At 34.7% G+C, this 23,323-nt stretch overlaps 1 protein-coding gene across 1 annotated transcript in view; it reads left to right on the forward strand.

Annotated features, from left to right (window-relative positions):
- Positions 1 to 10,291: 10,291 nt before the first annotated feature.
- RPS6KA6 (ribosomal protein S6 kinase A6) overlaps positions 10,292 to 23,323 on the forward strand; it is a 163,428-nt gene continuing 150,396 nt past the window's right edge. The window contains exon 1 of the mRNA XM_016204494.2: positions 10,292 to 10,348. Coding sequence (XP_016059980.2) covers positions 10,304 to 10,348 — 45 coding nt within the window. The 5' untranslated portion in view covers positions 10,292 to 10,303. The remainder of the gene's footprint in view (positions 10,349 to 23,323) is intronic.

The raw sequence follows: 23,323 nt of genomic DNA on the forward strand, positions 1-23,323 counted from the left end.
ACCTTTAGCTATTTCAATGTGCAGGTCTCTCAGGTGTACCTCTTTGGTGAGCAGGGAATTCTTTGTTGAATTATAGTTGGTTAATTTTTTGAAATTTCAGGATGAGAGGCCAAGGATATCTCTCATGCCACAATTACTCTAACATAACTCTGTATCACCTTTGTTGATTTACAAATATTATACATCCTTGCATCCCTAGAATAAATTCCACTGTTTCATGGTGGGTGATCTTTGTAATGTATTGCTTGATCTGATTTACTAATATTTTGTTGAGGCTTTTAGCATCTTTGTTCATCAGAGATATTGATCTGTAATTTTCTTTCTTCATAGTGTCTTCATCTAATTTTGGGATTAGTATAATGCTGGCTTCATAAATGGAGCATAGGAGTCTTCCTTCCTCTTGAATTTACTGGAATATTTAGAGAATAGGTGTTAATTCTTCTTTGAATGTTTTGTAAAGCTCACCTGTAAATCCATGTGCTCTTGAACTTTTGTTTCCTGGGAGTTTTTTGATTACTGCTTCAACTTCATCAGTTGTCATTGGCCTATTCAGGTTTTCTGTTTTTTTCCTGATTGAGTTTGGGAAGACTGTATGCTTCTAGGTATTTGTCCATTTAACCCAGGTTGTCCAATTTGTTGTCATATATTTGCTCATAGTATTTTCTTATGATTCTTTGTATTTCTGTGGTGTCAATTGTTATATTGCCTTTTTCATTTATGATTTTACTTATTTGGGTCCTCTCTCTTTGTTTCTTTATGAGTCTGGCTAAAAGTGCATCAATCTTATTTATCTTTTAAAAGAACCAGATCTTACTTTCATTGATCCTTTGTATTTTTTTTGTCTCTAAGTCATTTATTTCTGTTCTGATCTTTACTTTTTTCTTCTACTTCTTCAGGGCTTTTCTTACTGCTATCTTTGTAATTCTTTTAGTTGTAGTGTTAGATAGTTTATTAAAAGTGTTTCTTGTTTTTTCAGGTAGGCCTGTAATAATATGAACTTTCATCTCAGGACTGCCTTTGCTGTGTTCCATAGATTTTTGGTAGTTGTGTGTTCACTTTCATTTGTTTTCTGGAATTTTTTGATTTCTTCCTTGATCTCATTGGCATCCCATTCATTGTTTAATAACATGCTATGTAGCCTCCAAGCCCACCAATTATTTGTTTATATATTTAGGTGCTCCTATGTTGGGTACATATATGTTTATAACGGTTATATTCTCCTGTTGAATTGATCCCTTTAGTATTACATAATGACTTTCTTTAGCTCTTGTTATGGCTTTCATTTGGAAGTTTATTTTGTTAGACATGAGTATTGTTACCTCAGCTTTTTTTTCATTTCCATTTGCATGGAATACTTTTTCCTATTCTTTCACTTTAAGCCTTTGTGAATCTTTTCCTGTGAAGTGGTTTTCTTGTAGACAGCATATATATTGCTCATGTTTTCTTCTCCATTCAGCTACTCTATGTCTTTTGATGGGAGCATTTATATCATTTATTGTTAAGGTTATTATTGATATATACTACTTTAATGCCATTTTTTGCCTTTATGCCAATGTACCTTTCTCTCACTATTTCTTCCTCTTCTCAAAGTAGTCCTTTTAGCACATTTTGCAATGCTGGTTTGGTTGTACTGTACTCCTTTAGCCTTCTTTTGTCTGTGAAGCTCTTTATTTCCCCTTCAGTTTTCAATTATAGCTTTGATGGATACAGCAGTTTTAAATTCAGTTTCTTGCTTTTCATTACTTTGAGAACTTCATGCCACGCCCTTTCGGCTTGAAGTGTTTCTGTTAAGAGATCTAATGTCAGCCTTATGGGGTTCCCTTGTAGGTCACTGCTTGTCTCTCTCTTGCAGCCCTTAATATTCTCCCTTTGTCCTTAACATTTGCCATTTTAATTACGATGTGTCTTTGAGTCGGTCTCTTTGGGTTTCTCTTGTTTGGAATCCTCTGTGCTTCCTGAACTTTTTTGGCTTTCTCCATCACCACCTCAGGAAAATTTTCTGTCATTATTTCCTCCACCAAGTTCTCTAACCCTTGCTTACTTTCTTCACCCTCTGGTTCCCCTATTGAGATTCCAGCTTTTGGATGCCAGTCCACACTCCCAAGGGGAGGGAGCTTTGCAACCTCTAACCCTTGGGCTTCAGAGTCCAGCTCTGTCTTCAGGGGAATTCCCCTTTCTGTGATATCCCTCTCTTACCAGACTCTATCATGTTTCTACCCAACACAATTTATTGAAGAGACTTTCTTTTCTCCATTGTATATTTTTGGCTTCTTTGGATACTCAGTTCTGTTCCATTGGTCTGTGTGTTGTTTTACTGTCGATACCATGCTGTTTTGATTTTCATTTCTCTGTAGCATAATTTGAAGTCAGGTAGTGTGATACCTCCGGCTTTGTTCTTTTTTATCAGGATTGCTTTAGCTATTTGGGGCCTTTTGTGGTTCCATAGAAATCTGATGGTTTTTTTGTTCTATTTCTTTAAAAAATGTCATTGGCATTTTGATGGGGATTGCATTAAATCCATATCTACTATGTTGATTCTTTTAATCAATGAACACAGAATATCTTTCCATTTTATTCTGTCTTCTCAGTCTCTTTTAATAATGCTTTGTAATTTTCATTATATAGGCCCTTCACATACCTTGGTAAGTTTATTCCTAGGTATTTTATTCTTTATTTTGCAATTGCCAAAGGGATTGCTTTTTTATTTCTTTTTCTGAATTTTCTTTGTTAGCATATAGAAACAGAGCAGATTTTTGTACACTGATTTTGTATCTTGCAAATTTATTGTACTTGTTTATTGTTTCTTAATTTTTATTTTTTTATTTTTTGGTGGAGGCTTTAGGATTTTCTATATATAGTACTGTCATCTGCAAAGAGTCACAGTTTTATTTCTTCATTCCCAATTTGGATGCTTTTTATGTCTTTCCCTTGCCTGATTGCTCTGGCTAGGACTTCCAGAACTGACTTGAATAAGAGTTGTGAGATTGAGCACACTGTTTTTTATAACAGTTGTAACATTTTACATTGCCAAAAACCATGTATAAAGGTTCCAGTTTCTCTAATCCTCACTGTTGTGGAATTACTTTGAAAAAGCAATTCCCAGGATATGTTGTAGAGTATTATACATTGAAATTATATTTTACCTTCTGCTTAATTTGTAGCAACAAATCTTCATTGTTGATAATTCATGTCCAAAGGGATAGCTCAATACCCCTGATTGTTAAAGGACTATGACATTATGTTCTCTATGTTGTGTTTATTAAGCTAGTAATTGATTTTTTCAGAAAGCAGGATAAAGGATAAAAATATAACTGCTCAATCTTAAATTAATTAAAAACAAAATTAATTAGGTAGTCCTATTATATTTTGTTTAACAGAAATTTGGCTTTACTTGATCATTTTTCCTTGTTCACTTACTGGTATGTAATTTATAGGTTTATGTCTACCAAATGAGAACAAAGACATGGCTTTAATAAGAAAATATATATTCTGAAAATAGTAAACTATAAATTATTTTACAAAGTCCATTTTAGAGGATAATTTTAAATCACACTTTTGTTCAATAGCAATACTGATTGTATTAATTATCCATTGTTACACATCAAATTATCACAAATTTAGCAGCTTAAACCAAAACACATTTATTATTTCACAGTTCCTATGAGTTAGGAGTTCAGGCATTGCTCAACTAGATCTTCTCCTTAGGGTCCCATAAGCTGTAATCAGGGTTTCAGCTGTCCTTCATTCATATCTGGAGGCCTGACTGGGTAAGAATCTACTTCTAAATTTCCTCGGATTCTGGGCAGAATTCCTTTTCTTGTGGTTGTAGTACTGAGGACCCTGGCTTCTTGCTGGGTGTTAATGGAGACTGCTCTCAGCACCTAGATGCTGCCATGCTTTTTGGGCTTCTTCAAAATAACCACTCCAATCAAACCAGCAAAGATAATCTCTTGAGTCTTATATAACATAACATAGAAATGAAATTCCATCACCTTTTCAATATTCTATTGATTAGAAGCAAGGAACAGGTGCAGCCCACGCTCAAAGGTATACAGATTATGCAAGGCCATGAACACCAAGAGATGAAGATTGTGGAGGCCCATCTTAGAATCTGCCTGCCTTATTGGTGAACTGGGAGGTTTCTTTCATTTTGTCAGGGGCTTAATTCAATATGCACACATAAACCTTTATTCTAGGCAGATGTGGACCCACTTCTCAATTTAGATCTAATTTGCTGTAGTTATTTATTTATTTATTTATTTATTTATTTATTTATTTTTATTTATTTATTTATTTATTTATTTATTTATTTATTTATTTATTTAAAATGTATCTTTATTTCAGAGAGAGGAAGGGAGAGGGAGATAGAGAGATAGAAACATCAATGATGAGAGAGTCATTGATCGGCTACAGCCCACAACCCGGGCATGTCCCCTGACTGGGAATCGATCCCCGATCTCCTGGATCCTAGGTCGACGCTCAACTGCTGAGCCACACTCGGCTGGGCACTGTAGTTATTTAAAGGAAGTGAAAAAAGTTGAATAACTCTTCTTTCCATATGTCAGTGGCTAACCTGTAAATGTGAAGCTCCTTTGAGAGGGCAATTTTTCTCTAGATGTGAACTTCTTAAACATTTTTAACATTAGGCACTGTATAAATATAGTGCTTTTGTTTATTAGGTTGAATTTGAGGATCCTGGAAACTACTTGTAAGTTTATAATATTATTAAATTTGTTGTGAGGGTTTGTGTCTTATGTATGTTTTAATAATTTATGTCACCCATATTTCTTTTCACTTACCTTGTACCTTGTTCTTCTTTACTTGTTTATCTGTTCACTTCCTTCTTCAATATACCTTTCAGTACCAAGCTATGAGTTCCATTAATTAGTCTTGAATTTAACACTGAGAAACAGGTATATGGTTAATAGAGTTATTGTGGCCAGATAACAACCTTTTTATAAAACTGTATGTACTTTTATGTTCATTTTCCACACCACCTCCAATTTTAAGGATCTAAGGGGAAATATATATACTTTTCTCAGTTCAATTTTCCACACTGAACTGTTTTTGTCATTAGTAGTTAGAAAATGGCAGGTTTGAGATGACTCGTGATTTTCTGAGATCAGGTGAGTACAGCAACTCACTAGTATTTCTATTTGCCAAGAATCTTTTAAAGTGATCTATTTCATTATTTTCTAAGAAGATGAAAATAATTTTAAAGATTTTTTTCACTATAAGAGTCTGTTCACTTGGGTTTTGGAGTATCTGAGTCAATTATTACTACTTTTATAACTGTTCATAAGTTTTCCAGAGTCTTCTGTAAGAAATCATTTTTTCCCTATTTGGCTCTTAATTAGGGGAAACAGCATGCCTGCTTGTGTATTTAAATTACAAGTGTTATTTTTGAAATAAATGTTTAATGGCCCATGGAATTCTGAAAATATTTTTGCTTTTGTATAGGTGAAAATGACTTATGTTTTAGTAAATATCAATGAATACTGAGGTCCTCTATAAGAATGAATATTCTTATAGTGATAACATGGTACCTTGTTGAAGCTGGTTGAGGTAGGGGTAATAGAGTTTCTGTTTTTAAAGGCTATTTCTGTAGATTGAAATGATTTTTAGGATACAGTGATCTCTTCAGCTCATTTAGATTCATTTTATTTCTAGTTCCTTCACGCCCACAGCTTATGATAAATTAGTCATAAGATGGTATTAATGGGAAGTAACCAACAGCTAAGGTAACAGAGGAAAGTAGTATTACCTTTTTCTGTGGGTCATCTTGAGAGTCATTTTGTAGTGAAATTTCAATTATCGGAATTCTATGTTAATATTAGTTTGTGGACTGTTTTGTTGAATGTGCCTTTTCCTATATGTTAATGATAAATCCATCACAGGTTGTTGTTTTTTGTTTTTTTTGTTTTTTGTTTTTGTTTGTTTGTTTGTTTTTATCCCCCAGTCTATCTGTGCTTTGAGGTAAGATGGTAGATGGTGCTATGTATTGGAATTGGGAACCCTGGAGGGAAGCATGTATGTGTGTGTGTTTGAGGGGGTTACTAATTCCTCTTTGTATTGGTTATTTTTTGAGAAACATGTGAGATAAGCAAGTGAAAATGTCAAACAGGCAGTTGGATATATGGATCAAGAGCTCAGAAGAGTAGTTTCAGTAAATGTGAGTCGTGCCAGTAAATTAGCTGTCTGGAAAAAGGATGTGGAACGAGATGAAAAGGAGACCAAAGGCCATTTCCTGAGCATCTAAAATGTTTCAAGGTTATTGAAAAGGAGCAAAGAAATTGAAGTAAAAGAAAATGAAAGTATGTTATCACAGAAACCAAAGACTCAAATTGGAGAGAATCGTCAGTTGCGGCATGATGCAGCAAGATCAAGTAGGATAAGGACTGATGGATCTATTAGCAAAATAGACATTGGTGACTTTATTTAGTCCTCATTCAGTTTTTTAGAAGAAAGATGCTAGTCAAATAAATAATGCTGGGTAATTTACTTCTTAAAACGTTTATTTTGAAACTTACATATAGTGAAATTCACTCTTTTTCATGTTTGGCTCTGACGTTAGACAAATGCCTAGAGTTGTGTAACCACCATACAATCAAGGTACAGAATAGTCCCATCACTGCCCCCCCTCCTTCCCATTCCTGCACACCTACCCCTAAGCCTAACCTCTGGCAACTGCTAATCTCTTCTCCATACTTTATAGTTTTACCTTTTCCAAAATGACATATAAGTGGAATCGTAGAATATGTTGTCTTTTCCGACTGTTTTTTTTTTTTTCATTTACAGTAATATATTTGAGATTCATCTATGTTGTTGAATGTATCAATAGATCATTTATTTTCCTTGCTGAATAGTATTCCCCTTCTTCTGCCCCCTTCCTCTAAAAACCAATGATATGAAATCTTTCCCTATAGTTTTGAATTTTTCAGAGTGTCATGTATTTATTTTCTTATAATATTTAGCCTTTTGGGACTAAATTCCTTCAGTTAGCAAAATGCATATAAGATTTATCCATTTTGTTACAAGTATCAATAGTCCTTTCCTTTTTACTGATGAATGGTTTTCGATTTCTCTACTTACCAGTTGAAGGACATCTAGAATGTTTCCAGTTTTTGATATTTATGAACAAAGCTGCTATACACATTCATGTATAGTTTTTTGTGTTAATATAAATTTACATTTATCTCAGGTAAATATTCTGCCACTGTTTTCTGACCTCCATTACTTCTCATGACAAATCTGTAGTTATTTAATTTGATATTTATGTAATATGTTTTTCTCTCACTGATTTCAAGATTTTTCTTCTTTTTCCTTTTGGTTTAGTTTATTAAGATATGTCCTGGGGTGGCTTTCTTTAATTATATTCTTCTCAGTGTTCATTGATCTTCTTTAAACTGTAAATTTATATATTTCACCAAATTTGGGGAAACTCATCCATTTTTTAAAAACAGCTTTATTGAAACATAATTTACATAACCATACAATTCACCCATTTAAAATGTACAACCAAGTTGGTTTTAGTATATTGTCAGATATGTACAATTAACGTCACAATTTTAAAACTTTTTTTATCACATCAAAATTAATTTTTTTACCTTTTCGTTGTCACCCACATCTACCCATCCCCCAGCCTTAAGCAACCACTATTTAATTTTCTTTTTCTATAGAGTTTTCCTCTTTTCAACATTTTACATGAATAAAATTGGAATTTTTTTTTTTCTGTACCCCCTTTTTCTTTTTCTGGGATATTAATGATATTAATTTTAGATCTTTTAATATTGTTCTACATGTCTCTGAGGCTCTGTTCATTTGCTTTGGATAGTTTTTCACTCTATTCTTAATATTAGTTAATTTCTATGGATTTGTCTTCAAGTTTACTATTACTTCTGCCATCTCCATTCTTTTATTGAGCCCATTCAGTATTTTTAAAATTTCATATATTATTATTTTTAGTCCTACAATTATTTACATTTGGTTCTTTTTATAGGTTCTACTTCTCAGCTCATAACTTTTTATCATTCCATTTAAGTGTGTGTGTGTTTACCCAAAAGAGCATGTTTATATTTTGCTAAAGTCCTTGTTAGATACTTCAGTATTGGAGTTATCCTGGAATTGATGCCTGTTAATTTTGATTTTTTTTCTTTTTTCAGCAGACAGTCTACCAGGTTTGGTTGAGACTTTCAAGTTCTATCTCACCCTCTCTGGATGATAGTTCCCATGTTAATTATGTTTTCAAACTGTTTGTGTTACCACCCTACATGTGCCACTCAGTGCATGTGCTAATTCAGTGATTAGTCTGAGATTTGAATAGTGCTTGATATTGCGGTTCAGTTTTCAAAGCCATTATTAGGTTTCTTTGGTTCTATTCCACAGTTTGTTGCTGTAGTTTTTTGTTGGGACTAGGACTTCTGTCTCTTCATATATAGAATTAGGGGATCTCCTCCCATTCTAACCTCCCTATGATTTCTTCCTCGGATTGTCCAGTTACCATGGGCCCTTTATTGTTCTTCTGACCAGAAATGTGAGTTTCTCTCAGAGTCTTAGCTTTTCATGCTGTCACACAACTCTGCACTTTTGGGGATAACCTTGCAGTGAAGTGAAGGAGAGGATAAAAAAATAACAGTGATTACCTCCATACTTTTCTTATCATATGGGCCTCTTTTTCTGGTTCCTCTGACTAGAGATATAGAGGTCTTCTCTTGATTGGGGCCTGCCTTGGAGCAGGACTGGGAGTAAAAAAAAGTGGGGAAAGTGGGAAAAAGGAAAAAAAGTGGGAAAAAGTGGGATTCTTATGCTCACCTGCTCAAAAGTATATCTTTTCCTGGTCCTCTATGAAGAAAGTATAATTTTGCTTGGAAATTTTGTTTATGCCCACTGTAGAGTGCCATGAACCAGTCTCTCTTTGGGTCAAAGTCAGGAGATAAAAGTGGAAAATGAACACAGGATACTCACTACACTGGTTATTTTTCATATTTTGACCTCCCTCCTTAAATTGCTTGTTATTGCTTAATTTTCAGAGTACTTAGGTAGTTCCTTTTTGTATTTTGTCTAAAAGTTTTAGTTTATAATCACAGGAGAGTTAGGCTTATTCTATCTTGGCTGTCACCAAAAACTATTTAATTTACGTTCCTCTTTTTATTTTTTACTTTTCTGTGGACTCATAAATAGGAATTGGTGAAATTTATTTTTTTCTAGACCATCTTTCTGTTGCTTAATTTTCAAACATATTAAATCAGTGGTTGGTAGACGTTTTCTGTAAAAGGCCAAATAGTAAATATTTTAGGCTTTGCAAGCATAAGGTCTCTATCAACTGTTCAGCTCTGCTGTTCCATTAAGAAAGCAGCTATATATAATATGGAAACAAATAGATGTGTCTGTGTTTCAGTAAAATTTTATTTACAAAACAGATAGTGGGCCACATTTGGCCCATGGGCGCGTGTTTGGTGACTCTTGATGTAAACCCTCTACCCTTACTCTTTCTTGAAGTAGTGCTTGAAGAGTAAATATTATTATCTAATGAGCTTTTATGTTGAGATCATTTTTTTCCCATGATCACTTACATTTTTCTCTGACAGTTTATTCTTCTATAGAGTAACTCAAAAAAATTTTTAAAATATATCTTTATTGATTTCAGAGAGAGAAAGGGAGAGGGAGAGAGATAGAAACATCAATGATGAGAGAGTCATTGATCGACTGCCTCCTGCACGCCCCCTACGGGGGATTGAGCCCCCAACTTGGACATGTGCCCTGATTGGGAATTGAACCTCGATCTCCTGGATCATATAGGTCAATGCTCAAATACTGAGCTAGGCTGGCAATTAACTCAAAATTTAATAGAACTGAATGAAAGGAAAAGGATTCACAACAGTGTAATTATATAAAAATCTTTCCATCCTAACTTGCTTTGAATATATTCCCACCATAGATTTCTTCTGTGGCATTTTTTCCCTTGTCTTATAAATATTTGGTTGGGGACAGTCCTGCTGAAAGTATACATGTCATACGTTTAGTTTATGTTCATTCATCATAGCAAAGCTCTAAACAATATGAAATGAAATATATAGCACTGGAATTCAGGGATTCTCAAGGACAATCTGGAAATTATATTAATAATGGTCCTTTTCTAAGTACCTTCTATGTGTCCTTTGTTCTTTTATGTTTCAGTAAGTGTGGATTTTGTTTGATTGTGAAGGGAAATGCCTAGGGTTCTATTTTTTTTAGTTATTCCCCTTGTTCTATTACTCTTGAACTTCAGTTTTTGAACAATATTTTTCAGGTAAATCATCTTAAAATGGATGATGAGCCAATGGAAGAAGGAGAAGCAGATTCTTGCCAAGTAAGTATTCACGTTAACTTATTAAGCTACATTTTTAGAATAAAAAGAAGGAGAATAATGGTAAAGGAGAAAATATTTTGTCAATTAAAGAAGTTTATTCAGGTATATTAATAATAAGCAAATCCAATTATTAGTAAAACAATAGCAGGTCAAAATATAAGACATATTTTCTTGTCAGAAACTCTTATACATAAATTTTTTATTGATTTTTTTTTTTAAGAGAGAGAGGAAAGAAGAGGAAGGGAGAGAGAGAAACATCGATGTGAAAGAGAAACATCAATTGGCTGCCATCTGCATGCCACCTACTGGGGATTGAGCCTTAAACCTGGGCATGTGCCTTGACCAGGAATTGAACCCTCCACCTTTCGGTGTATAGGATGACACCCAACCAACTGAGCCACACCAGCCAGAGCTATACATGAATTTTTAAAACAACTTTATTGAGCTATAATTTACATGCTGCCATGAAATTCACCCATTTTAAGTACAATGGGTGAAATTTTTACTTGCCAATATATGAATAACTAGGTTACTAAAATATATAATCTTCTGAATTAAATTTTAACTCCATCTGTGGACTCTAAAATAACAAAACAAAGCAAAACAAAAACTGACTCATAGAAACAAAGATCAAACTGATGGTTGCCAGAGGGGAGTGGGTAGGGATATGGGTGAAAAAAGTGAAGGGAAATACAGTCAATAATATTGTAATAAATTTGCACTGTGACAGATGATTATTAGATTCAGTGAGGTGATCACATTGTAAGGTATATAAATGTTGAGTCACTATATTGTACACCTGAAACTAATATACTATTGTATGCCAACTATACTTAAAGGAAATTCAACAAAAAATGAAAGAACAAGCTAAATAAGATTGTATTCAACTTTAGGGTAGAAAGGAGACGTAACATGGAAATATTTAACTACAAGGAAAATCTATTTGCTGGCTTTCAAAAAGGAAAATATCTAACTTATTTTGGAAATTCCTAACTAGCTTTAAAGAATGCATAACTATTAGGTTATTCTATGCAAGGACTATATACTAGCTCCTCATTTTACAAGATCTAGTTTATGTTGTTATTTTATAATATTCATTTCTGTAGATATTTTCATAGAATTATAGTTTATTTTAAGCTGGAAGGAACTTTAGGTATAGTATTTTTAATACCTTCTTTGTATAGAAAAGTCTACTGAGACCTGGAGAGTTTGTGATTTATACTAGATCATAAAACTAACAAGTAGCAGAATAAGAATTTATGAATCAGTGTCCCTGATGTTAGGTCAGCCATGTATTGTGCAGACTCGAAGAAGTGGGAAATAGGGAAAGCACATTCTTTTCTTATTTAATTGTGGACAGAATCAACTTTGATTCCCCCCCTCCCAAGAGACTGGTTCATACGTGGATTTTTCTCAGATAGGAACCAGCAGAGGGATTTAAAATAGGTTTGTCCAAGACTCTCCTTTGAAGTATCTATGTAAAAAGCAACTCTCTCTGCAGATAGTGGTAATGTAACAGTAATCTCATGAGTAAAAAGATGAGAGGTGAACTAAAATTTTAGTTTTTTTAAATTTACTTACTGTTAATATTGAGTATAATGAAATGTAAGCTATTAAAATCATCTAGAGCTTTATATATAGATCATATGGACTAAAAGGCATAGTAATATTTATGTTACTAGTTTATAAAAGATTATATTGCAAGGAAATACGGAAGGCAGTTAAGAAGGTGTATATCAGTATTAATAAATTAACAAGGAAATACCATGTCTCACACCACTGGAGGAATGAAAAAAGTATGTGCATGTGTATGTATGTGTACATCTGTAAACAACAGAAACACCTACACATAATCATAGGGTTATTGTCAAATATTTACCTTTCTAATTGTAATAAAAGATGAGTCAGGAAGTACAGTTTTAATTATAAGACAGTAAAATTTGTGCTAGATGCTAATATGATTTATATTAGGCAATTGCTAAAAAGGGGTGTCAAGTTTTGGAGAATAAGGGGCATAGAATCACTTCCAAGGATTTGCTTTAGTTTGTGGCCTGAGTTATCTGAACTTAAAACAATGTTATTTCACTGTATGATGGTTTTGACTTAAAACAAAATACTTCTGAGTTAGTGCTTTGGGTTTCTTCAGGTATATACCTAAAAGTGTTATCCCTTCTTCATAAGACAGTTCCATTTTTAATTTTCTGAGGAACCTCCATACTGTGTTCCATAAAAGCTGTGGTACATATATACGATGGAATAATAGGCATAAAAAAGAATGAAATGTTACCATTTGTGACAGCATGAATGGACCTAGAGAATATTATGCCAAGTAAAATAAGTTAGACAGAGGAAGACAAATACCATACAATTTCATTTATAAATGGAATGTAAGAGAAAATAAATGAACAAACAAGATAGAAACTGACTTATAGAGGCAGAGATTAGATGGTTGCCAGAGGGGAGGGGTTGGGGGGCTGGGTGAAAAGGTGAAGGGATTAATAAGTAAAAATTGGTAGTCATAAAATAGTCACAGGCATGTAAAGTACAGCGTAAGGAATATAGTCAATAATATTGTAATAACTATCTACGGTGAAGGTAGACACTTGAAATATCAGGAGGGCCACTGTGTAAAGTATATGATTGTCTAACCACTATGCTGTACACCTGAAACTAATAAAAATAATGTTGAATATAAACTGTAATTGAAAAATTAAAATAAAACAAAGTACTTTCCACTATGTCAGCTACTTGTGACAGTTAAATACTATGGGTTCTAGGAAACACTAACCATATACTTTTATCATTCCTTTGTCTAATGTTTTCATATATAGAATTGTTTTGGTTGTAGTTGCTTATTCAAATATAATTCTGGCAGCTGTGTGCTTTTTTTATGGTTGTCTTTGTTTTAGTAATAGAGGATTATAGAAACTGCTTTATGATGTATAGATTCTTTAAAGAGTGTTCTTTAAATTTGAACTTCAGGTATTGCATGAGACCTAATGTTTTGCAATTGACTGATGTAGACAACCAATTCACTCCATCTCAATTTTTGTAGCTTTAGACTTTCATGGTCATTTTCTCTCTATTTTTCAGTTAAAACAAGCAAAATTAAATAAAAAGCTTCCCAAATTACATGTATATGTATCACATATTTAGCAAAGCTGAATTTTTGTTAATATAATTTTTAATATTTTAAGATTTTTTATAAGGAATTGTTCCACTTCTCAAGACAGCCTTCACATTTGGGAAGTATTAAGTAACAGGTCACTAGTGAAAGATATCTGATATCATATTTCACCACCTGGTCCTCTATTATTCCCAACAATGTCTATGTTGGAAAAAATATGTTAAGATTTTTCTTTAGGACATGGATGAGCCTTAAATGTACATTATTAAGTGAAAGAGGCCAATCAGAAAATGCTATGTATTATATGATATGTCTGGGTGTGAACCTCTTTGGATTCTTCTTGCTTGGGATTCTCTGTGCCTCCTGAACTTGTGTGATTTTTTTCCTTGACCAGGTTAGGGACGTTTTCTGCCATTATTTCTTCAAACAGATTCTCCAATCCTTGCTTACTTTTGACTTCTTCTGGTACTCCTGTGATGCAAATATCATTATGTTTCATGTTGTCCCACAGCTCCCTTAGACTGTCCTCTTGTTTGTTCCTTTTGGGTTTCTGATTGAGTGATTTTTTTCTACCCTGTTTTCTAATTCACTGATCTGATCCTCAGGTCCCTCTAATCTGCTGTTCATGCCTTCCAATGTATTCTTTATTTCTGCTATGTCATTCTTCATTTCGCTACTGGTCATTTTTCATAGTTTCCTTATCTTTTTTCATGCTGTTGAGCATCCTTACAATCAGTATTCTGAACTCTATATCTGAGAGATTGCTTATTTACATTTCATTTAGCTCTTTTTCTGGATACTTCTCTTGTTCTTTCATTTGGGGCTTATTTTTTTATCTCCCTATTCTCGCTGTTTATTTGGGTTTGTTTCTATGTATTAGGTAGGCCTACTAGGACTGTCAATCTTTTTGGAAGGTCTCTGGTGCAGGCCAATGTCAGATGCTGTTTGTGACTGGCCTTGAGTACCCTATTTAGAGCTATCAACACCCCATGGCTTGAGATCCCCTCTGTTGGGGGTGGGTGCATTTAAACAGGACCAAGATACACACCTGGGCTTTTCCAAGGCCCAGGTCCAATAGCAGATCAGGCAAAGACTCAAAGCATGCAGAGGTCTGCCTCTGCCTGCAGGCTGATTAATCTGGTTCTCTTAATGAGCCTCAGGCTGTAGAAACTCCATTGGATAGGGAAGAGGTTTTCCAGCAGGGTGGGGCAATTCCTTCCCCCTCAGGCAAAATCTGCTTGGAAAGTAAATGTCTGCCTATGAATGATATCCTCTGCAGTAAGGGGGAATTACTTAGCATAAGAATCCAGAGGGGTGCCCTCTGAACTCTGTCTTCAGAGCCCATCATCCTAGATTCTCACACAGCTCCAGTCTACTTTGCCCTCCCTCTGCTGGAGCCCAAGGTGCGTGGCTGCACAGGAAACTTTGTGCGTTGGCTCCTTAAGAGGGTGCCTGCAGTTCCAGCAGCCTCTCTCTGGCAGACAGAAACCCTGCTGCTTTTCACAGCCAGATGTTATGGGGGTACCTTTCTGAGTTTTGAATGCTCTTGGCTGGGAAGCCCAACCCAGGGTTTAGGCCACAGAGTCCTCAATGGAAACCCCCCCACAGCTGAGATAACCCCCCGGAGCTTCAGCTACTGCCTGTGGAAACCCAACCAGCCCTCCTGGGCCTGAACACTTCCTGCTGGTCTCTATTTGGTCTCCACTTTTCCTCCTTGTTTATGAGGGTACTCTCTAGCTTGTCTTCAGTTGCAGTTGATTATTCAGGATGCTTTTTTTATATTTTAATTCAATTTCCAGTTTAGTCCTGGGAGAGTGTCAGTGTAGCTTCCACTCAGTCTGCCGCCGTCTTTAATACTCCTACTTTTATTATTTCTTTAAAGGGCCCATCTCCAAATATAGGCACATTGTGAGGTATGGTGGGTTATGACTTCAGTACATGAATTTTGAGGGAACACGATTCAGCCCATAACATATTGTATATTTTTGTGTCATTAGGGATATGATATTTCCAACAGTATCATATTGCTATCTTTATGTCCACAATTATCTCTATACCCAGTGTGTAGCACAGTCCCTGCTACAGAGAAGATATGTGTTTAATGTATATTGTTGATTTGTTAAGTGAGCGAACAGTTAAAAAGAAAAGAGTGTTTACAGTTGTGTGCATGGAAAATAATACAATAATTAATTAATAATACAAGAATAAACTTTGTGTTTTGTATACTCACAACTGTAAACCTACTTTTACTCCACCCTGTACAAGGGAAGATAATATGATATATCACAACTTTATTATATCAGGATAGGAAAATTTTTTGAAGATAATTCACTCTTAAGAAAAAAACTAATGGGCCTTGATAAGTACATTACTACCTTATTTCAAGCTACATTCTTTCCACTCTCACACTTTTGGAATGGTGCAGAACCAGAAGAAAGTGAGGTGGAGGAAGGAAGGAGGTTCGTAGATGCCAAAAAGGAACACTTTATTGGTAAACATCAATAAATATAATCTTGGGAAGGCTGATAAATATTGGGCAATAGACAAGAATGGGGCAGGGTTCAGGTGAAATAAAAAAGACCAATATTGGAAATGATTATGTAAGAGCATATCACATAATTTGACAGTTAAAAAGAGCTAGTGGCAGACACATGGTAAAACACTCTGAAATAAGTAGCCATGTGTGTGTGTATTTGTGTGCATCTCTATATCTATATAACTGTATATGTGTGTATATATGTGTGTGTGTGTGTGTGTATAAATATATAGTGTCCCAAAAATGTATACACACTTTGAATTATTATTCATTCCAATGGGTTAATTCTGAAAAGAAAGAAATATCAGTTGACCTATCAGATTTAAAGTGTATATGCATTTTTGGGGTGACACCCTGTGTGTGTGTGTATGAGTGTATATATATATATATATATATGTATATATATATATATACATATATATATGTATATATATATACATATATATACATATATATGAATACGAAGATCCTAAATAGTATTTTTGAATCCTAACCATGTATGAGAATCATCTTTGGAGCTTTTAATACACATGAATGAACACCACCACCCTAGTTCTACTGAACTATAATCGCTGAGGGTGGGACCCAGGCATGTGATTGAAATAAATATTTATTCTACAAGTGATCTTTACTTGCAGGTAAGGTATTGTAAACTGTCTATGTGAAGGCAAACTAGCTAAAATTTAGTAATATAATGAGTATCAGTTGTTTGCCTAAGAATTTGTGTCTTTATTTGAAACGGCAATTGGCTATTCATTAAGTCAATATCAGCTTTTTTATTTTAAGTACAGGTTCAGGGGTCATTATGCCCTTAATTTGTATTGAGTACAACACAGTGTAATAAAAATACTGAACATGAATAATCTGGAAAAATATTTATATTCTTCACACTCTAAGGAAAAAATGCTTCTTTTATTAAGTTTAGAAATATTGTCATCACAAAGTCAGTTCTATTCAAAATTGACAAAATTCCGCTTTATAGAATGTATCTCCTGTTTCCCTATTTCCTTTATATATATATATATATATATATATATATAATTTTTTTTTCCTAGGTATGACAGTGACTTTTTATTTTTTTAAATTTTTATCTTATTTTTTTATTTTTTATTTTTTAAATTTTATTTTTGTTTAAAATATTACAGATGTCCCTTTTTCTCCCCAATGACCCATTCCACCCCGTCCCATCCTCCTCCCTAGTCCCTCTCCCCACCATTGTCCCTGTCCTTGGGTTGTGCATATATGCATATAAATTCTTTGGTTACTCTCTCCCCCTCCACCCACTCACCCTCCTCCATCCCTCTAACATTCCTCATTCTCATCTATTCTTCCATGTCATTGAATCTATTCTGTTCATTAGTTTATTAAGTTCTTTAGATTCCACATATAAACGAGATCATGTGATGTTTGCCTTTCTCTGCCTAACTTATTTCACTTAGCATAATTTTCTCCAGGTCCATCCATACTGTCCCAAAGGGTACAAGATTCTTTTTCTTTACAACTGCATAGTATTCCATGGAGTAGATGTCCGACAGCTTTTTTATCCACTCATTTACTGATGGGCACTTGGGCTGTTTCCAGATCTTAGCTATTGTAAACTGTGCTATGAACATAGGGGTACATATATTCCTTCTGATTAATGTTTCAAGATTCTTAGGATACATTCTTAGGAGTAGAATCACTGGGTCAAAAGGCAGCTCCATTTCTAATTTTTTGAGGAAACTTCATATTGTTTTCCATAGTGGCTGCACCAGTCTGCATTCCCACCAGCAGTGTACCAGGATTCCCCATTCTCCACACCATCGCCAGCACATCGTTTGTTAATGTCAGCCATTCTAACAGGTGTGAAGTGATAGCTCATTGTGGTTTTAATTTGCATCTCTCTGATGATTAACGACATGGAGCATTTTCTCATGTGTCTCTTGGCTATCCATATGTCCTCTTTGGAGATGTGCCTATTCAAGTCCTTCGCCCATTTCTTAATTGGGTTGTTTGTCTTCCTCTTGCTGAGTACTATGAGTTCTTTGTACACTTTGGAAATTAGTCCCTTATCAGATACATCCTTGGCAAATATGGTTTCCCAGACTGTGGGGTTCCTTTGTATTTTGAGGCTGTTTTCTTTTGCTGTGCAGAAGCTTTTTAGTTTGATGTAGTTCCATATGTTGATACTTTCTTTTCTTTCTCTTGCCCTAGGAGATGTATCTGTGGAAATTCCACTATGTGGGATGTCTGTGACTTTACTGCCTATGTTTTCTTCCAGGATTTTTATGGTTTCATGACTTACATTTAAGTATTTTATCCATTTTGAGTTTATTTTTGTATAAGGTGAAAGTTGGTGGTCTAATTTCATTTTTTTGCATGTATCTGTCCAATTTTCCCAGCACCACTTATTGAAGAGACTGTCTTTACTCCATTGGATGCTCTTGGGTCCTTTGTCAAACATTAACTGACCATAATGGCATGGGTCTGCTTCTGGGTTCTCTGTTCTGTTCCATTGATCTATATGTCTGTTGTTGTACCAATACCCGGCTGTTTTGATTACAGTGGCTTTGTAATACAGTTTGAAGCCTGGTAACATGATCCCTCCCACTCTGTTCTTTTTTCTCAAGATGGCTGCAGCTATCCGGGGTCTTTTTTGGTTCCATATACATTTTCGAATTGTTTGTTCTAGGTCTCTGAAATATGGTATTGGTATTTTAATAGGAATTGCATTGAATTTATAAATTGCTTTGGTTAGTATGGGCATTTTAATATTAATTCTTCCAATCCATGAGCATGGTATATTCTTCCACTTGTTTAAATCTTCCTCTATTTCTTTTTTCAGTGTGATGTAGTTTTCTGAGTACAGGTCTTTTACACCGTGGATAAAGTTTATTCCAAGGTATCTTATTTTTTTAGTTACAATGATAAATGTTATTGCTTTTTTAGTTTTTCTCTCTGAAAATTCATTGTTGGTGTATAAGAATACCATTGATTTCCGGATGTTGATTTTGTATCCAGCTACCTTGCCAAATTCGTTTATCAAATCTAGTAGTACTTTGATGGAGTCTTTAGGGTTTTCTATGTACAATATCATGTCATCTGCAAATAATGACAGTTTTACTTCCTCCTTTCCAATTTGGATACCTTTTATGTTTTCTTCCTGTCTGATGGCTATGGTGAGGACATCCAGTACTATGTGGAATAAGAGTGGTGAAAGTGGAAATCGCTGTCTTGTTCCTGTTTTTAAGGGAAATGGTTTTAGTTTTTGCCCATTGAGTATGACGTTGGCTGTAAGTCTGTCATATATGGCCTTTATTATGTTGAGATACGATCCCTCTATTCCCACTTTTCTGAAAGTTTTTATCAGAAATGAGTGCTAGATTTTGACAAATGCTTTTTCTGCGTCTATTGATATGATCATATGATTTTTGTCCTTCATTTTGTTTATGTGATGTATCACATTTATTGATTTGCAAATGTTGTACCAGCCTTGCATCCCCAGAATAAATCCCACTTGGTCATGATGTATGATCTTTTTAATGTTTTGCTGGATCCAGTTTGCTAGTATTTTAGTGAGGATTTTTGCATCTATGTTTATCAGGGATACTGGCCTGTAACTTTCTTTGTAGTATCTTTATCTGGTTTTGGAATTAGGATGATGCTGGCCTCATAAAAAGAGTTTGGGAATTTTTCCTCCTCTTGAATTGTCTGGAATAGTTTGAATAGAATAGGTGTTAATTCTTCTTTGAATGCTTGGTAAAATTCGCCTGTAATTCCATCTGGTCCAGGACTTTTGTTTGTGGGAGTTTTTTGATTACTGCTTCAATTTCATTAGGTTTTTATTGGCCTATTCAGGTTTTCTGCCTCTTCTTGATTCAGCTTTGGAAGGTTGTATGCTTCTAAGAATTTGTCCATTTCCCCTATCTTTTCCAATTTGTTGGCATATTGTTGCTCATAATATTTTCTTACAATTCTTTGTATTTCTGTTGGGTCAGTTGTTATATCGCCTCTTTCATTTCTGATTTTATTTATTTGGGTCCTCTCTCTTTGTTTCTTAGTGAGTCTGGCTAAAGGTGCATCAATCTAATTTATCTTTTCAAAGAACCAGCTCTTGGTTTCATTGATTTTTTGTATTTTTTTTTAGTCTCTATGTTATTAATTCCTGTTATTTTTATTATTTCCTTCCTTCTACTTCCCAGGGGCTTTTCTTGCTGTTCTCATTCTAGCTATTTTAGTTGTTGTGTTAGATGGTTCATTAGATCTTTTTCTTGTTTCTTGAGATACGCCAGTAATGCTATGAATTTTCCTCTCAAGACTGCTTTCACCGTGTCCCATAGATTTTGGGTTGTTTTCTGTTCATTTTCGTTACTTTCCATGAAGTGTTTGATTTCTTCCTTGATCTCATTGGTAACCCATTCATTGTGTAATAACATGCTATTTAGCCTCCATGTCTTTGAATATTTTTGAGTTTACTTATAGTGGTTGATTTCTACTTTCATGGCATTGTGATCCAAGAAGATGCTTGATATGATTTCAATCTTCTTATATTTTTAGAGACTTCCCTTGTGCCCTAACATGTGGTCTGTTTTTGAGAATATTCCATGTGCACTTGAGAAGAAGGTGTATTCTGCTGCTTTGGGGTGAAATGTTCTGTAAATGTCAATTAAATCCATTAGGTCTACTGATTCATTTAAGGTCTGTGTTTCCCTGTTGATTTTTTGTCTTTATGATCTGTCCAATGCTGACAGTGGGGTGTTAAGTTCCCCCACTATGATTGTGTTGCTGCCACTTTCCCCTTTAAAGCCCCCAAAAAATGTTTTATATATTTAGGTGCTCCTATATTAGGTGCATAAATGTTTATAAGGGCTGTTTCCTCCTGTTGGATTGATCCCTTTAGTAATATGTAGTGACCATCTTTGTCTCTTGTTATGGTCTTTATTTTGAAGTCTGTTTTGTCTGAAATAAGAATTGCTACTCCAGCTTTCCTTTCCATTCCATTTGCATGGAATATTTTACTCCATCCCTTCACTTTTAGCCTGTGTGAGTCTTTTGCTCTCAGGTGGGTCTCTTGTAGACAGCATATATTTGGGTCCTATTTTCTTATCCATTCAGCTACCCTATGTCTTTTGATTGGACCATTTATTCCGTTTACATTTAAGGTTACTATTTATATCAACTTATTTAATGCCATTTTCCCCTTTATGCTGATGCCCCTTTCTCTCACTATTCCTTCTTTTTCTTAAAGCAGTCCTTTTTGCATTTCTTGCAATGCTGGTTTTGTGGTGGTGAACTCCTTTATTTCACCTTCAAATTTAAATGATAGCCTTGCTGGATAAAGCAGTCTTGGTTGCATGTTCTTGCTCTTCATTACTTGCAGAACTTCATGCCACTCCCTTCTGGCCTGGAGTCTCTGTTGAGAAATCCGCTGTCAGCCTTATGGGGGTTCCCTTGTAGGTCACTGCTTATCTCTCTCTTGCAGGACTTAATATTTTCTCTTTGTCCTTGACATTTGCCATTTTAATTATGATGTGTCTTGGAGTGGGTTTCTTTGGGTCCCTCTTGTTTGGAACCCTATGTGCTTCCTGCACTTGTGTGGCTTTCTCCTTCACCAACCTAGGGTAGTTTATCAGTATTTTCTCCTCCAAGTTGTCTATCCTTTGCTCTGTTTCCTCCCCTTCTGGATCTCCTTTAATGCAAATGTTGTTTCCCTTCATGTTGTCCCAAAGCCCCCTTAGACTGTCCTTATGCTTTTTAAGTGTTTTTTTCTTTTTTCTGCTCTGATTGTGTGATTATCTCTACTTTGTCTTCTAAGTCACTTATTCTATCCTCTGCTTCATTGAGTCTGCTTTTAATTCCTTCCAGTGCATTCTTGATATCAGATACAGCATTGTTTATCTCTTTCTGAGTTTTGTTTATGGTATGTATCTCTTTTTTCATGTTTTCACTAAGGTCCTCAATCTTATCATCTAGTGTCTTCTTAAGTTCCTTGAACATCTTCATCATCAATACTCTGAACTCCGTTTCTGATAACTTGCTTAACTCCATATCCTCAAAGTCTTTTTCTGGTGATTTTTCCTTTTCTTTAATATGGGGGTTGTTTCTTTGTCTCCCCATTTTGGTAGGTCTTAGTATTTGTATCTATATATTAGATATATTTGCTGAGTCCCAGTCTTGTGGGATTGTATTCCGTCTTGTAGGTCCAGTGGAACCCAGAGTTGTGTTTTCCTTATACTTCCGAGTACTTTGCTCTAGGCGTGTCCCTCTTGTGGGTGTCCTTTTAGTGCTTTCTTTATGTTCTCTTGTTGTGGTTGGGTCTAGCTTGTCGTTGATCAGTCCTTGGGAAGACCCTTCTCTCAGGTTGGCTAACTGTGTCTCAGCCCCAACCTCTTCATGTAAGCTGTTGTACCGGTGCTGGCAAGGCAGGACAATACACAACTAAACTTCCAGGAAACAAAAGGTATCTTCGAAATATCATTACAGTCACAATGAAAAAATCCACATGAAAATTGACCTGGGAGAGTGAAGGGAGAACACACACACACAAATGCTTAAAAAAAAAGAAAGAGAAAGAAAAGTAACGCTTAGATAGAGAGAGACGTATATTGTTGTTAACACTGGTGAAAATTTAGGAAATAATAATAAACTAAAATGTAAAAAATATAGAAGCTACTGGGAGATAACAGAAGTAGAGAAAAGATTCTGAAAGAAGGGCCAGCAAAAAATTAAGGGAAAGAATAGGAATAGGATAATAGTTGAAAATGAGATATCAAAAATACAATAAAGAGAATAAGAGAAACTAACAATCGAACAAAAAGACAAGAAGACAGAATGGAGGATAATGAAAAAATGAAAGAAAGTAGAAAAAGAAAAAGAAAAGAAAAGAAAGTTATGGCAATGGATCGAGAGGAGAGAGAGAAATATAGCCCCGGCAGGGAGGGAGTCCTGTAAGAGATTTGGTGGAAACTATAGAAGAAAGCTGTAAACTTGGTTATAATGATAAAGCCCCAGTCATTAAGCAGGAATATCAAGAAAGTCTTGATATTAGAAGCAAGGATAAAACAAAACAAAGCAAATAACCAAAACAAAACTAAAAACAAGCTAATCATGAAAAAATTCTTTTATAAAAAAGAGAAAAGAAATTTAGTTAAAAAATGTTTAAAAAAAATTTAAAAAAGAAAAAACAAATTTCCTCCCCTTTCTCTCCTTCCTAACAAACAAAGTGAAAAAAAACCAAAAAACAAATAGAAAACAAACAAAAAACCCAAAAACCAAAAAATCAAATCCAAACAAAACAAAAAAACAGAAGAAAAAACAGGTAGTCAATCAGGTG

This window comes from Miniopterus natalensis, chromosome X, assembly GCF_054644295.1.
Source record: "Miniopterus natalensis isolate mMinNat1 chromosome X, mMinNat1.hap1, whole genome shotgun sequence".
In the NCBI taxonomy this organism is placed as follows: Eukaryota; Metazoa; Chordata; class Mammalia; order Chiroptera; family Miniopteridae; genus Miniopterus; species Miniopterus natalensis.